The sequence below is a fragment of the Hippopotamus amphibius genome, chromosome 4 (assembly GCF_030028045.1).
Source record: "Hippopotamus amphibius kiboko isolate mHipAmp2 chromosome 4, mHipAmp2.hap2, whole genome shotgun sequence".
NCBI lineage: Eukaryota > Metazoa > Chordata > Mammalia > Artiodactyla > Hippopotamidae > Hippopotamus > Hippopotamus amphibius.
In genome coordinates this window covers 107,270,522-107,287,709 of record NC_080189.1, presented here as the reverse complement: position 1 = coordinate 107,287,709, position 17,188 = coordinate 107,270,522, and the positions used below count along the sequence as shown (strand labels likewise).

Below are 17,188 nucleotides of genomic sequence, written 5' to 3'. Positions count from 1 at the left end.
AACAAGAGCATGCAGGCATCATAAAGACAAAGGTTTGGGGCTCCAGCCCAGCCAGCTTCCTCCTGTGACCGTCTGGACGCTAGTTGGTGAGACCCAGAAGCACAGCCCCACATGCGCACTCCCCGTGGCCTGCTGGTATCGCGGGAAGAGCACAGCCTCAGAGAACCCAGGTTGGGCCTTGGTCCTTCCTTCTGTAGCTTGTGACTTGGGCATGTTACCTGCCCCTGTGCCCAAGAATCATCTGTTGCCCAAGTCACTCTGAACCTCAGTTTTCCTCTCTGTCCAATGGGAATGATGAGAACCACGTGGCCTATTGGTTAATGAGTACCTGGCCCATCTGCTGGCTTGATAACTGTTGCCGTCGGAGTTCTCCTGTGACAGTCTTGCTTTCAAGAGCTCTGTGACAGATTGTGTCAATGAGGGCACCTGCCTGTGCACCCATGTTCTGGGTTACTGCCCCAGGAATTGGCAGTGTCCGAGCCTCCCTCTGGCTGCCCCCTTCTGGAGCTAGACAGCACCCACTCTTCCAAGGCATCTTGTTTATAGTGAAAGATGCTCCCATCCCCAGCATGGAATGGGGAGTAAGCCCGTGGTAAGGGCTGGTGGTGAGGTGGGGGAGGGTGCACGTGGTCATCTTCCTGCAGAGCTTCTGAGCTGGACCTGCACTCTCCAGAGTGTCCGTGCCCTCTCGCTCCACCTGCACCTGCAGCGGGGGAGAGCCGACCAGGGGGGATTTTATCCAGCGCTCCCCATGTTGTGGTCCCTTCCTGCCAGCTCTGTGAGTGCAGCCACACAGGTGTATGAGTCCCAGCTGCCTCGTGTGAGGACTTGACCACTTACTTAAAAAGTTAGTTTTTGTCATCTGTTTTAAAGAAAGAAACCCTTTATGGGCCCTGGTCTGCATGAGCCAGGCTAGATGGAAGAGTGGGAGGGTTAAGACAACTTTCTACTGCTCCTTGGATTTCAGTGTAACATTTAATAAAGGAAATTAATTTTGTGAATAAAAGTGAGTAGAGTACACTAGAGAGAATTAAACTTCAAGACCGAAAGGCCAATAAAAATGATCATTCGATTTAAGTTTTGTATAGGAAAAGGATTTGGACTGGGATTCTTTCATGGCATCAGTAGAAGCAGGAGTCAGGAGGACTAGGCGCGCTTTGAGATGGTGCCCCCAGTCCCGCAGCGAGCTACCGCGCGCCCCACCCCCACCCCCGCAGGGAGCCCCTCCCCCGCTCATCGCCGCGTGTCCCGCTTTCAGAGTGTCATGAACATGATGCACGTGATCAGCATCCCCTACTCGCTGATGAAGGTGAACCCGCTGTCCTGGATTCAGAAGGTCTGCCAGTACAAAGGTGCGTCGCGGGGCTGCCCCTCTGAGGTCACGCCATCCTGTGGCATAGGTGGTGACTCACGTCCCCCCTGCTTATCCTGCAGCAAAAGTGGCCTGTGTCAAATCCAGGGACATGCACTGGGCGTTGGTGGCGCACAGGGACCAGAGAGACATCAACCTCTCCTCTCTGCGGATGCTGATAGTGGCTGACGGCGCAAATCCCTGTAAGTGAAGGCGCCGGGCAGGCAGGAGGGGCCTCCTTCTCCAGGTCTCATGTCTTTGGGCTTTGATTTTCCCTTTTCTAGTTTTCACCTTAGTGAAGAAGTGGTCTTAAGATGATAGCCGAACTGTATCACTCACCATAGCCCAAGGGCACCAGGGCCTGAAGGTTCAGACACCGCCTGGAGTTGAGTCCTAGCCCTTCCACTTCCTCATTCTGAGGAAAACATAACTTTACTGTTAAAATTCTTCTCCTTCTTTTAGCTGCAAGATGGTACCCAGTTGTCAGATTTTATGAGGATTAAATGAGGCAATCCCTATGTACACTCCCTTGGGATATAATAGGTGCTTAAGAAGTATTAACTATTATTATTTCCTGGTTCATAGTAGTTTTATTGATGGGAAATTTAATTTGTCATTTTTAATGGAATTTCATTATCAAATCCTGTAGCAGGAATTACCTACATTAAATACATCAGCAGTTCCACAGAATACAATTAATATACCTTGAAAAATATTTCGGTCAGTTGGAACAAAAACCCAGCTAGCTTGTTTATGAGAAGAGTATATAAATCGGAAGCAAAGTAAATGAATGAAAGTGAATTGAATGAATAAATATACACTCTGTAGCATATATATTTGTAAATTAAAGCAGCATATACTTTCTTAAAAAAATCTGATGTGCAAAAGTGGACTTGTAAACAGGTAATTCTTGTCTTAGTTTTATAAATGATTTTTCCATTTACAAAATAACTCCATAAATTGTGGGCTGTTTAATATGCAAGTGGTTTTACCCATAACTCTGCAGAGTACTATGTCTTACAGGAAGCAACGTATCCTTGTATCAGGGACTAGGTTAGCTGATGAGTTCCTAGTAGTTACACTTTGTTTTTATCACTCATTAATATAGAGGAATGTTTTCTTCATCTAGTTGGGTTTAGATTTACCCATCTCTTGGAACGTGCAAGTTGAAAATGGTAGAACAAGTCTCAGAAAAGTTAATAAAGTCATAAGTTCTTCAGTCAGCAAAAATGTTTTAAGTATAGAAGTTGAATTTTTTAAATTCTTGAGTTCAGTGTTTGAGAATATTATCTTTCATTGTAACATGAATGATAAGTTATATTAAATGAAGTATTTTTCCATGCTGCCTAACTCCACATGTGCCTAAATCCTAACTTCAAAAGCATGTTATATTACGGGGTATTTTTAATCATCCACATTGTTTCTGCTGTCTGGTTATCATCCCCTCTTTCTCTCCAGGGTCCATTTCTTCTTGTGATGCATTCCTCAATGTCTTCCAAAGTAAAGGTCTGCGCCAGGAGGTCATCTGTCCCTGTGCCAGCTCGCCAGAGGCTCTCACCGTGGCCATCCGGAGGTACTGCTTCCTAGCTCAAGTGGGCAGCCTGGGGAGGGTCTCATTCAGCAGCTAACAGAGAGCCAGAGCCATCGCAGTTCATCTGAGTGTGAGAATAAAAACAGGACCCAGCTTTTCCAGATGAGGTTTTATTCTTGTATATGCTAGAATGGATTCTCTTAAATAGTCGAGATTCGTTAGTTAGAAACGCACATCTCACTCTGGAGGGTCGCTGTAATTCCCAAGTGAGTGGAAGTCTGTGTGCAGGCGCGTTGAACAGTGAACCTTCTCCTGGCAGATGACACACATTTTCATTTGCTTGCATTAGGCTCAGGTTTAAATTGAGGGTAGAACAGAGTAAATGTTGGATGAAACAGAATTTTTGTGGCCACCCCTGTGCCCTCTGACATGCAGTTCTTATGTTGTCTTCATTTTCTTCAATGCTGCATGCACTGCACTTTAACAACACTGGTTTTCTGAGCTTTTAAGTGGCTTGGCAGCATGTCAGAGGGCTCTGGGGCCTGGAATCTTCTGCTGCATGGGGCTGGGCTTCTCGGGCTCTTGCCAAGGCCAGCAAATACAGGTCCCTTTGTCTGGGGGCACGCCAGCATCCCCGCCTGCTTCAGAGCCCTTGGCGCCTGTCAGAGACAGACTGTGGTTTCGGCTCATGAGGCCAGAAAGGCCTGTCTGCCCGTCAGCAGCTCCTGGTTATCCACACTAAAGTGAGAAAAGAGCGTTGGTATCATCCAGACGTTTGCATCCTGTGCGTGACTAATTTGCAAACACCTTTGGATTCTGTCTCTACGTAGGTTTTATTTCGTGTCTCACAGTGTGCTCCATTGGAAGAATGGATGACAGAACTCTCAGTGCACAAAGTGCATGAGTTCTGCTCTTTCTACTGAAAAGTTGGAATTTGCAAAACTATTCACGAGAAGATTGTCCTTAAAAGAGACACCTTCTGATGCTTTTAGGAGTTTGTTAATGTGAAATTAACCAGGGCTGCCTGACTAACAGGTTGAGAAACTGAAAATCTTTAAAGTGTCAGAAGCAACATCTAATTTTGATTGAACCAGAAATTAAAAGTCTATAACATAATTAAATTGATGAGGAAATATGGCACCATTAACCAGAATCCAGTCTTCATTTCTTAAAGGATGGCATTGTTGTCCCCGAAGCAGAAGGTTGGCAGCAATCTTCTGACATTTATGTCTGACCTTGGAGTATGAAACACATGGAGCTTGCCGTCACGTTGCCCAGCAGAAATCAGTATTCACGTACGTGTCTGATCTGACTCTAAGGAGACTTAGCCTCTGAAAACATGGTGGGGCCAGGGTCCCAGTTTGAGCCCAGCCTGCGGGTGGCTGCCCACGTGATCCTGGGCATGTTCCTTCTCTCCAGGGCCTCGGTTTCCTCCACCAAGAAACAAGGGGCTTGAACGTAGTAATCCCTCAATTTCCTTCTACTTGTAAGTTTGTCAGATTCTGCAGCTCTGTGAAGTGGCGCCATCGCCACCGATGACTCACAGAACGAGTGGCTTGTTCCCACAGACACGCTGTGATCCGAGGACGTGCTTGTTTGCTCTTCCTAAACGTGTGCTCTCTGTGCCTTTAAGATATGCTGTGTGGATAATGCCAGTGTTGACTGGCAGAGGGTGAAGGGATAAGCAAAGATGACATGAAAAAAGTGGTATTTAATGTGTTCAAATTCGGATTTTTGCTGTTTGATTTACCTTTTTATAAGGTACAGAAGAACATACTCAGTTGGGCCGACCATAACTTGCTGCCCCATAGAGCTGTGGTTCCTAGCCAGGGCAGCTTAGGAGTACGGGCAAGACCGCATCTTAACCAGCCTCCTGCCTGAAGCCTGAGCACGTCATTAAAAGGAAATGCCACTTATTTAAATTTAAAAGTAGGACTTGAGAATTGCATTCCTTACAGCTTTAGGCAAAAGAAGAAAAAATGATGTTCACGGAAAAAAAGAAAAAATGATGTTCACAGGCTCTGCCTCAAATCTGACTTTCCACTTACATCTGCTGATGTAAGTGCAGTCCACACTGTTAACAGTTTATTCAAAAAACTTTCAAGCTTGTAAAAACCATTTCACATGGGAGTAACCGTTTATAACATTATGTCAGTTATATTTTCCTAGTAAGTTTTTTAATCCTTAAGTTATTTTTTAGGGAGAAGGATACTCATAGGGAGGACAAGGGAAGAAAAAGTAGGGTTCTTAGTTTCAAATAGTGGATAACTGAATTATTGTTCTTACAGAAAAAAAAAATCTTTTAAACCTTTTTCATGACCTTCCAGTTGTGGTTGCTGTTGCTCAGTTGTCAGGTTGTGTGCCGTCACCAGGAAGCCCGTACTGTTGGCACGTTAGTGTCAGATGAGCTAGTAAGTAGTTTGAGATCTCCGTTAGTTTCTGGAATGTCATTACCGTCCTTCCGTAGTAAGTGATGTGCGTGAATTGAATGAGACCCAACATCAGGACTTATTTTCCTCAAATAAATTCTGTTCTGTAAGAGGACTTCATCAGCGGGCCAAAGTAAAGAATGAATTTTCTATCGTCTAGTGGAAAAGCTCTTGTTTTCAGAGAAAAGGTAAGATGCGCACACTGCACTTCCATGTAGGCAGCCTAGAGTTTCAGTGCTGGAAGGGTGTTCACCTGGTTTCATTTTATAGAGGAAGAAAAAGAGGTGCTTTTCTAGTCTAATGAACAGTTCCAAATAGACAAAATATAGAAAACAGTAGATTCAGAGCTCTGGCAATTTGTGGTTTATATAAGCAGGGTATTGACAAGTTTTGGTAGAAAGCCCTCCAGAAAGCAAGGCAGACCTGAGGTCTTCAGCCTGTTCTCAGACCAGTACTTGTGCCTCTGCTATGTGGATTGGCAGGCAGAAAGAAGCAAAGGATTTTTTTTTTTTTTTTTTTTTGGGCACACGGGCTTAGTTGCTCCGCGGCATGTGGGATCTTCCTGGAGCTGGGATCGAACCCATGACCTCTGCATTGGCAGGCGGATTCTTAACCACTGCGCCACCTAGGAAGCCCGAAGCAAAGGATTTTTAATTGTTTCTCTAAACATGCTTAAAAATCTTTTATAAAAATCTTTCTTTTAAAAGATTAAAAATTTATTACCGGAACTAGGCAAATTAGCCCAGAAATAAACCTATGCACCTATGGTGAATTAATCTGTGACAAAGGAGGCAAGAATATACAATGGAGAAAAGACAGTCTTTTCAATAAGTGGTGCTGTAAAAACTGGACAACATGTAAAAGAATGAAATTAAAACATTCTCTAGTACCATATACAAAAACAAACTCAAAATGGATTGAACACTTAAATGTAAGACTGGATACCATAAAACTCCTAGAGGAAAACATGGGCAGAACATTCTTTCATATAAATTGCAGCGATATCTTTTTGAATCCACCTCCAAGAGTAATGAAAATAAAAACAAAAATAAACAAATGGGACCTAATCAAACTTAAAAGCTTTGGCACAGCAAAGGAAACCATAAACAAAATAAAAAGACAACCTACTGACTGGGAGAAAATACTTGCAAATGATGCAAATAACAAGGGATTAATTTCCAAAATATACAAACAGCTCATCCAGCTCAACATCAGAAAAACAAACAACCCAATCAAAAAATGGGCAGAAGACCTCAATAGACATTTCTCCAAAGAAGACATACAGATGGCCAACAGGCACGTGAAAAGGTGCTCAACATTGCTGATTATTAGAGAAATGCAAACCAAAACTACAATGAAGTATCACCTCATGCTGGTCATAATGGCCGTCATCAAAAAGTCTACAAACAGTAAATGCTGGAGAGAGTGTGGAGAAAAAGGAACCCTCCTACACTGTTGGTGGGAATGTAAATTGGTGCAGCCACTCTGCAGAACATTATGGAGGTTCCTTAAAAAAGTAAAAATAGATTTTAATCCCACTCCTTGGCATATATCTGGAAGAGACAAAAACTCTAATTTGAAAAGATACATGCACCCCCAATGTTCATTGCAGTGCTGTTTACAACAGCCAAGACATGAGAGCAGCCCAAGTGTCCATTGACAGCTGAACGGATAGAGAAGATGGGGTGCACATGTACAGTGGAATACTACTCAGCCATAGCAAGGAATGAAATAATGCCATTTGTAGCAACATGGATGGATCTAGAGATTATCATACTGAGTGAAGTAAGTCAGAGAAAGACAAATATCATATGATATCACTTATTGGTGGAATCTTAAAAAATGATACAAGTGAACTTATTTACAAAGCAGAAACAGACTGACAGACATAGAAAACACACTTATGGTTCCCAAAGGGGAAAAGAGGTGGGGGAGGGATAAATCAGGATTCGGGGATTAACAGATACACACTACTGTATGTAAAATAAACAGCAAACCTACTGTATAGCCCAGGGAGCTATATTCAGTATCTTGTAATAACCTAAAATGGAAAAGAATCTGAAAAAGAATAGATGGTGTGTGTGTGTGTATGTATATCTCTGAATCACTTTGCTGTACACTGGAAGCTACAACAATATCGTAAATCAACTATACTTCAATAAAAAAAGAAAGAAAGAAAAAATCCGGATTGCTAAAGCAGAGACATTGGGTTGTGATCACTCACTTCCTGAAAAGGATTATTCACTTTTGGAGAGACATACCAGGATTCTTTCCAACTTTTTTTTTTTTTAATTTGAAAGTCCAGTTGGCTTTATTAAACGATTCATGAATTGGGCTGCATCCCATCTAGCAAGTGGAAAGACGCTCCCAGGGGTTGTACAAAATGGAAGTTCTCTGTAGGCAGGAGGTGGGTAGGGCGGGAAGGTAAAAAGAAAAGAAGGAATTGTTTCAGTGTGGTATGTTTTATTCCTTTCTCCTTATTCTCTTGTGTGTCTGTTATAGGTTTCTGGTTTGTGGTTGTATGAGGTTCATACATTTCAGCCTGCTTATACACGCATCTATTTTAAGTTGATGGTCACTTAAGTTTGAGCACATTCTAAAAGCACTCCATTTTTACTCCCCCCCCCATTTTTTTTGATGTCACATTTTACATTTTTTTGTTTTGTGTATTGCTTAACTACTTATTGTGAATATAGATGATTTTACAACTTTTGTCTTTGAACTTTCCTACTAACTTCACAGGTAGTTGATCCGCTACCCTTACTGTATGTTTGCCTTTACCAGTGAGATTTTTCCTTTCATAATTTTTTGCTTCTAGTTATGGCCTTTTCCACTTACAGAAGTCCCTTTAACATTTCTTGTGAGAACAGTTTAATGGTGATGAACCCCTGTACATTTGCTTGTCTGTAAAATTCTACTCTCTCCTTCAAGTCTGAGTGAGAGCCTCGTGGGTAAAGGCTTCTTCGTTCTAAGTTTTTTCCTTTCAGCACTGAATATATCTTGCCAGACTCTCTGGGCTGTAGAGTTCCTCTGAAACGTCAGCTGAAAGTCTTATGTGGATTCTCTTGCACGTAACTAGTTGCCTCTTTATCTTTAACCTTTGCCATTTTAATTGTAATGTGTCTTGGTGTGGTTCTCTTTGAACTCATCTTGACACCATCTGTGCTTCCTGGACTTGGATGTATGTTTCCTTTCCCAAATCAGGGAAGTGCTCAGCCATTATTTCTTCAACTGGGGTTTCTGTCTCTTCTCCTTCTGGGCCCCTATAGTATGAATGTTTGTGCGTGTGATGTTGTCCCAGAGGCCCCTTAAACCATCCTCATGTTTTTTATTTCTTTTCTCTTTTTGCTCTTCCTGTTGGATGATTTCCAGTACCCTGTTTTCCAGATGACTGATCCATTCCACATCCTCTTATCTGCTGTTGGGTCCCTCTAGTGTCGTTTTGTTTTCTGTTATTCTTCAGTTCTTCTCTTATTCTTTACTGCTTTTTCTATCTTCTGTGTCTTTGTTGAAATTCCCACTGAGTTCCTCCATCCCTCTCCTGAGTTCAGTGAGCATCTTCACAACCACTAGTTTGAACACTCTCTGCTAAATTGCTTACCTCTGCCTCATTTTGTTCTTTTCTGAGGTTTTGTCTTGTTCTTTTATGGTTTTGGCAGGTAATAGTCATGTCCTAGAGGTGCCCTGTGGCTCTGGAGGCACGGCGCCTGCAGGCAGCACACACCTGCCTGGAGGGCATCAGGAAGTGGTACTTTACTCCGCTGGGATAACGTGAACAGAGCGTCCCTGATGACTGGCCCAAAACAGCTAGTGAACTCCCACACGGAGACTCTCACGGTGGTTGATACTTCAGTGTGCTACCAACAAGCCGTTTTGGTTTTTGATGTGACTTGAAATCTTGTATTTCATGCGCACCCCACGCAATAGGAGAGAGGTCCTAGGAGCAGAGTTCAGGGTGCATTTCTAGCCTGGCAAGTGCTTGCCAAATGTTTGCCATGGTGTTGTTTACCTTGAGTTTGTCCAGAACTGTGCACATTTGAAAGCGTGCTTTTCAGTCTTTTCATCTTGATTTTCACAGCCCCCTTATCTGATAGAAAAGGCAGATTGTAGACTTACTTTCTAAGTGTGTTGCCATGGACCAGTTAGCCTCTGAGACACTGTTTCTTCACCTGTAAATGAGGACATGGATACCTGTGCCTTCTACCTGTGTCTGACACAACACACCAACCCCTGGTGCCCACACTGTGTCTGCTCCAGGCTGTATGTAACCTCTGTCCCTCCTGCTGCTCCCACCCCCTCCCAGGCTTCACATGTGTTCACTGTCCATGAGAAGTTCAGGTTAGACCCAGGGGCATGCGAAGACTGGGGGCTGGTCGTCATCTCTTAGATCTTGGCCACTGTTTTTGGACTCAGTTCTCCTTTTACGTGGGAAGGAGGGTGGGAGGCAGAGTGGACATGATTTTTGGTTTAAGCATCCACCCCCGTGATTATCCTCCCTTACTTACCACTCAGTGGAGCCACGTGTTAACACAACCTGCACCTCCCGCTGGCCTCCAGCCTTCTTGTTCTCACATCCCATCTGATTCACCAGGGAACATCCAAGCCCAGCTGTTCCTGCTGCCTCCTCACTGGGGTTCTCGCCCCAGTGCCGTGCTCTTCTGACTGGCCAGAGCCTGCAGGAGCCACAAGGCCTTGCAGTCTGGCCACGCCCCCTCTTAGCCTCTTCTCCCGCTGCCTCGTCCTTCCCCCTCCTGTGGCCAGACCTCCCCATGTCTACCCCTCCCCCGCCTGGTGTGCCCCAGGGCAGCGTGGCCAGAGCTCCTTCACTCAGCATTTCACACCTTCTCCTGTGCTGTGTGATTTTCTGGTGAATTACTGTTTGTTCTCTGTCTCTGTCTGCTTAATAGTTGGTGCTTAGTATGTATTTTGTTAATATATGAATGAAAGAAGAATTAAAAATATGTAAAGTGAGAAGTAAAAGTCCCTTGCCACACACTTACGATGACCCTCTGTCATTCAGCAGCAGCAAGTGCTGTGAAGAGTTGAGTCTTTTCCCGAGTGTCTGTGTACAGGATGTGCACATGCACCCAAGCAGAAAAACACTGGTTTGCATTTTACCTGAGTGGAGTCTCGCGAGGTGTTGTTTGTTTGCTTTCGTTTCACTTGATGATCGAGGTGCAGCTAACAGCCTAGAGTCACGGTAGCATGATCTGGCTTCCTAAGAAAACAGCACCAGGAGAAAGGCTGTGTCCTTCCTATCCATGGCCTCCGTGAGGCTGGTCACGAGAAAGACTTCTTCCTGTTCCGTTCCCTCGCTTGACTGTGTGTCAGGCTTACTGAGAAGGTTGCCGTCTTTTATCTCATCGCTGTGCACGTGCTGCGTGTTCGGGCTCCTGACGCTGCCTGTGCAGAGCGTGGCCTCTGCACCCCGCTGTCGCTCTCAGGCTTCACGTGCAGGTGAGGTGGGTGAATGTAGGAGAGAGACACATGCTAGACGCTTGTTTAGAACCTGTTTCTTTCATTGTCCTTGTTTCTTACATGCTTATAGTTGAGTCATTTTCAAGCAAACATGAAAACACTCACAATTACATTTTTGTGAACGTCCTCCTCTGTGGGCTGTTTTCTGTGACCTGTGAGTAGAGGGCAAATTCCCTGTTCCTGGTGCTCACGTACACAACTGTGTCCACAGAGAGGTTGGAAAAAGTCTTGCTTTTGGAAAATGAGCCTGTGTGTTTACACCCATTTTGTAATACTTTGTGCTTATTTTCTTCTTGAAACTTGAAGTGAACTTTCCACACATAGGAAGTCGGAGGCTAGGTTATTAAGTAAAAATAGCTTTGATCCATTCCATTCAAGCCATTTGGAGAGGGTCCAGGAGGCCTCGTCATTGCTCCTGTGGATTTTGGTGTGAGGACAAATCAACGACTTCTTAAATGTTATAAAGTCAGCATGTGAAGCACTGCAATCCTCACACTCCATGTGCTGCTCAGAGGATAATCTTTAAAGGAAGAAGGGAAAAAACAAAAAATGAGTGGCTGGCTGCCACGCATCCTGTTTTGTGGCTGATCCCTTCGTTCAAATGGGATTGGGGGCTGACATTTTCCTTCATGCTGTCATCTGAGCATTTGTGTCCTGTGCTTGAATAACCTTTTCGAGGCAGCTTGTTCGGCCCTGCGATGAAGAAGAGATTGAACTTGCAGGAAAGAGCTGGGAGCAGGCAATTGCCCGCTTGGCTTTTAGCCACTTAAATAGAAGATGACGCTCAGTTGTTGCCTGTGGTCCTCAGAGAAGAAAAATTGCAGATGCATCTCCAGTGCCCAGACTTGCAGGGCCTTGGCCCTTTCTGAACACATATCACTCTGTGATTCTCTTCTGTTAAAATGTTTGTAAATCTGCAAGCCGAGTTGTTACGGGAGAGCTGCTCAGGTGGCCGGTGGGTTTGGGTGGAAGCCAACAGGGCTAGCCTTCATGGGCTGCTCTGAGCTGGTGCTGCCAGAGAGGATGCTGGGCCTGGTGAGTTGGCGCCTGTGGCAATGGCCATTGAGTGTCTTGATGTCACTCTTCTTGAAGGCAACAGAACGCCTCTCACCTACATGAAAGGGAGTGTGGAAGGCTCTGGGGTGCACAGAGATGGTCACCTCAGGCCTCCTGCTTGAAAACGGGCAGGACATGCAGGTGCCCTGGAGAGCTGGCGGCAGGAGCCCGGGAAGGCGTGGGCCCACAGGTGTGCTGCCCAGGCTGTGTCTGAGGTTGAGACAAGCCCCGTCAGTATTGCCCCCCGGGAGGAAACAAAGGTCAGACTAGAAAACGAGTGGGCTTCATGCAGGACACTTGAGGTTTTTAAGAACCTGAGTCCTAGAACTTGGTGGAACAAGGGCAGGAGACATGCCTGTCTTCACGTGTCCATCGTGGTGAGTGTCCGTCGCCATGTGTGTCTGACTGCACCTGTCTGTTTTCGTGTATATGTCTTCTTTTTTTTAAGAACTTTTATTGAGATACAGTTAACATACAATAAACTGCATGTGTATGTCTTCCTGTGTGCCTGAATTTATGTCTGTCTCCTTGTGTGTCCGTGTTCATGTGCATCTAAAGTATCCATCTGCCCGCGTGTCCACCTGCCCACATGTCCACCTGCACGCGTGTCCACCGGGTGGTGACGAGAAGCCATGGTGCTCTCTGAAGTCTGCCCTTGCTTCCTGTGGGAGCCTTATTTTTACCCAGGTATTTAATCTGCTTCCATCTTTTTAAAACTGTCATTGTCCACGTAGATGTTTTGTATTTTCTTTTTCTCTAAAGCTTAGTTGTAGAATAATCAAATAATGGCTGAACTCATCGGTAGAATTACAGAACTGGGGGCAGGATGGAAGGTGGAAGGTTATTTTCTGGCCCAGGTTTCTCCTTGGTCGCTGTTTGTTGTGTCTCCATCTCTAGAATACAGATGATAGAGCCCATTTTTTAAAAAAAAAATTTAAGCTCTTTATTGGAGTATAATTGCTTTACACTGCTGTGCTTATTTCTGCTATGCAACAAAGTGACTTAGCTGTATTTATACGTATATTCCCATATCCCCTCCCTCCCACGACTCCTCTCCACCCACCCTATCCCACCCCTTTAAATCTTCACCCATCATCGAGTTGATCTCCCTGTGTTATGCAGCAGCTTCCACTAGCCATCTATTTTACATTTGCTAGTGTACATATGTCAGTGCTACTCTCTCACAGCTCATTATGGGCTCAGGAGACCTAGCAATCCCACTCCTGGGCATATACCCAGAGAACACCATAATTCAAAAAGACACATGCACTCCAGTGTTCATTGCAGCACTATTTATAGTAGCCGGGACATGGAAGCAACCTAAATGTTGACCAACAGATGAATGGATAAAAAAGATGTGGTACATATATACAATGGAATATTACTCAGCTGTAAAAAGCAGTGAAACTGGGACATTTGTAGAGACATGGTTGGACCTAGAGACTGTCATGCAGAGTGAAGTGAGTCAGAAAGCGAAAAACAAATATCGTATGTTAACACATATATGCGGAATATAGAAAAATGGTACACATCAACCGGTTTACAAGGCAGAAATAGAGACCCAGACGTAGAGAACGAACATATGGACACCAAGTGGGGAGGACTGGGAGGGATTGAATTGGGAGATTAGGATACTAAATTGTACACTCTAAATACATGCAGTTTATTGTATGTTAACTGTATCTCAATAAAAGTTCTTAAAAAAAAAAGCTGCATTGTGATAATGTTGATTGAACTAAAAAAAAAAAACTTTTCGTGGCCCTTTTAACTGTGTTATTTCAATACCTTGACACTTTGGCGATAAAAAGATAGTAATTATTTAACACAGCAATGAAAACAGTATTTCCAAAGAATGAGAAAGATACCCCTTTGCCGCCATAAATGTTCTCGACTTTGAAGATGTCTCACCTGGAAGTTAGGAAGCTGGGAAAAGACACCGAATGTGGCATTGTACTTACCGTACAGCACCCATCGGATTCTGAAATCTGACCGTTTCTGCCGGACAAACCAGCTATTGATCCCGAGTGAAGAAACCATTGACAAGCCTGTGAATTGAAGTGGGGTTTGCAGGTATGCTTCTGACTGCCTAGAAAAGTCAGGGTCTTGAGATCCATAATCTTATTTTTAAAACACAAGAAGATAAAAATATATAGTTTGTTGTTTTATCTAAAAATTTAGATAAAATTTTAAAACTTCTCTAACAAAATAGTTGGGAGATGATAATCTAAGTTAAAGCTATTTGATGAAGTAGCAGTGAAGAGCAGAGAAACTGAGCTCATGGTCCTGACCATGTGTGTCCAAGTCAGTTCTGCTGTGTTTGTGTTGGACTGAATTGTGCACAAAAGTTTGCGTCGATGGAGACTGAGATGCACAGAGAGTGGACGCTGGGAAGTAGCCCCCCAGGACTTGCAGGCTATTTCCCTGCTGGTTCCGACTCATGGCCCGCTGATGTGGAAAAGTAGCCAGGACAAATGGAAAACACAGCTTGTAAACAGTTTGTGTGGTATGATCCCTTTTCTGGCTGAGAGGAAATTAAGCCTCTCTAAATAATATGTTTAGCAGGAAAAAAAATCTGGTAACTACATACTTACTGGGTAGGTGAGGATGTGATGTAGGGAAAACGTTCCCTTCTATGTTACATAGCTCTTAAAATGGGTTTTTTTTTTAATGGGCATGTGTTGCTCTCATCAGAGAAAAGGGAAAAAATTACATTAAAATAACTCATAACTTGGGGAGCACCATGTTTCAACCTTGTATCTATGTTGTGCCGCCTGTCTGAGGGCCTGGAGGGTGGCGGTGGCACCAAAGAGGTGCAGTTACCCTTTTGAGTCCTGGCAGCAGAAATCCTTGTAACCCTTGTTGCTGACTTGACCCCATTTACTTGGCATCAGTGCACATTTGAGCTTGGCTGGCTGTTTGCAAACAGTTGATGGTTCATTGCGTGCATAGGAGCTCTCTCTCCAGGCACTGCAGAAGCATGATAGCTCAAGGCATATCGAGTGTGTTACAGAGGCTGGAAGTGATGTAAGTGGAATGGTGTAAGTGGATAGTTGGTCCAAACTGCCCAATTGAAGGCCATCCCCATCAGCTCATTACTTGTAAGGGCAAGCGCTGAGCTGACTCCCTCCCCTCTTCCTTTGGCTTGAGGTTGGTCTTTTCCCCTTTCTCCACCACAGCAGTTGTTGGCCGTTCCTCGCTGTGTGCTTTCTCAGAGTGTGAAGGCCAGCTCCGCATAGTCCTGAGGTGGCCGGGACAGTTCCTCCTGTAATTCGTATTCCTTGTGAGACACAAGCACGCCGTCCACCATGGAGTTGAACCTGGAAGTTGGCAGAGGGGTCCACGGTGCTCTCGGCCATTATTTAATCTATTGTTTTTGATCATGAAAGTAGCTGTTGGAAATTCCTAGGAATTTTGCTTCTGGGGATTGGTTTTTCCTCCCTCACCTAGTTTATCTCCTTGGACTTTTTATTTCCTAGGAAGGTGTTAATGGAGAAAAAGATCATCTGACTTGGTTAATAATCCTGGAAATACAAATTGAAACAACAATGAGGAATGCATTGTACTCGCCATATGGGGAACAGTTATAAGGTTGGTGGTCAGTGTTGGCACGAGTGTGTGGAGACGGGAAAGGCTGAGGGCAGCTTAACGCCAAGCTGGAAGGCCTGGGTTCTCAGGACACTGCCTGGCTAGCCCCACGGCTGTCGCCTGGGCGGTGCACTTCCTGCCCGCGAGTGGGGAACAGTCGTGCCTATCTCACTGGGTCGCTGTAAAGAAGAGATTAGTTAATGCTCATGAAACAGAACAGCATTCTGAGTCCGCAGTGCAACACATGTCTAGTGAGTGAAAAAGTCGTACTATTCTTCCACTCTTAGTGGGATTGCAAAGCAACAGTGTCTTTTGGGAAGGTATTTAGGTTTCGTTAAAATTTCAAGTGTGTATGCTCTTTGATTCCTCCATTCTCTTTCTAGTTATGTATCTTACAGAACTATTTCCAACTGCATACAAATTAAATGAAGTAAACATATGTTCATATTACTGAATGTGAATTGTGTCCAGTACACAGACTGTATATGCTCACCTGCACACACTCATGTGGAAATATCTGCAAGGTGTTTGGTGGTAAAAGCAAGTTGCAGGGGAGAGTGCACGTTGTGGTTCTGCTTCTCTGTGGATATAAGTACATTTGTGTATGTACATATTCTATAGGTAACTGTGTATTAAAGAGGCTGGAACTGCACATTTAGTGTGGGTAGTGTCTGCCTGGGGGAGGGAGTGGGTCTGGAGGGGCTGGAGGATAAGCAGGGTCTTTCGCCTTTTGCTGTGTGTTCTCGTGCAGTGCTTGGCTTGTCCATCCAGAGGATGTGCTCACATGTTACTGGTATCACCATTGTAAAATTTCACGAAAAGAAAACTTCAGTGAACTAAAAAGTACCTGGTCTTCTAGGCCAGGGACCGGGAAAGTGTCGGGAAAGGAGACGAAATGGTTGAGCAGGGGCTCTGCTGTGGCTCTGAATCCCCCCAAACCCCACCACTCATACAGGCAACTTAAATTAGCATTTCTGTGCCTTGGTTTTCTAATCTGTAAAATGGGAGACTAGTAGTGCCTCTGCAAGTTTGTGGTAGTAAGTCGGTGTGTAAAGGGCTGAGGACCATTCTAGCCCATGAAACACCAGCTGAGCACCACTTCCCCATCAGGAGGGAGGGGCTGTCAGCACAGGGGCCCTGCAGAAAGGTTGGGGGACAGAACCAGAAGCACGGTTGTCTGAGTGAGCGAGCAGCAAGGCTGTGCCTGGGAATTCGGGTGCTGCTGTTCTGCCTTCTTGTGCGCATTTTGCAAATCTGCCAAGAGAAGAACCCATGGGTCTAATGTCTCTGACTAGCAAGGGACTCTATTAAATATAAATACATAGTATAGATTACAGTAATGCAAGATTAGTGCCATTGGTTTACATTTTAGGTGAGTAAGCTCAGTCTTCCACAACTACCATTTTACAAACATAAATGAAAATTTCCTGTAACAATGCAGTTCGTGATTTTAAGGTGTTTAAATATTGATTCTTACTATCGTTAAATGTAGGAAAGTGGGTCTCATAACTAAGACAGACTGGGTCGTAAAAGAACTTCTCCTTCCTGGCTTCTTGTGAATAGTACTTCTTGGTCACCACATACCAGTTCTTAAATCTTCCCATATTGGAATATGTCTTGCCTGGTACAGCATTTTGCTTTCATGTGACTTCTTAAAATAAAAACAAGCGCACTTTTTAAATGTTACCTTTTAAAAAAAAATATTTATTTGGCTGCATCGGGTCTTAGTTGCAGCACGCAGGATCTTTGTTGCAGCCT

At 44.3% G+C, this 17,188-nt stretch overlaps 1 protein-coding gene across 5 annotated transcripts in view; it reads left to right on the top strand.

Annotated features, from left to right (window-relative positions):
* Positions 1-17,188, top strand: part of DIP2C (disco interacting protein 2 homolog C) — a 368,761-nt gene that overhangs the window by 258,523 nt on the left and 93,050 nt on the right. For all 5 annotated transcript variants that reach the window (XM_057730681.1, XM_057730680.1, XM_057730679.1 and 2 more), the window contains 3 exons: positions 1,259-1,352; positions 1,435-1,554; positions 2,810-2,924. In XM_057730681.1, the coding sequence (XP_057586664.1) occupies positions 1,259-1,352; positions 1,435-1,554; positions 2,810-2,924 (329 nt within the window). The remainder of the gene's footprint in view (positions 1-1,258; positions 1,353-1,434; positions 1,555-2,809; positions 2,925-17,188) is intronic.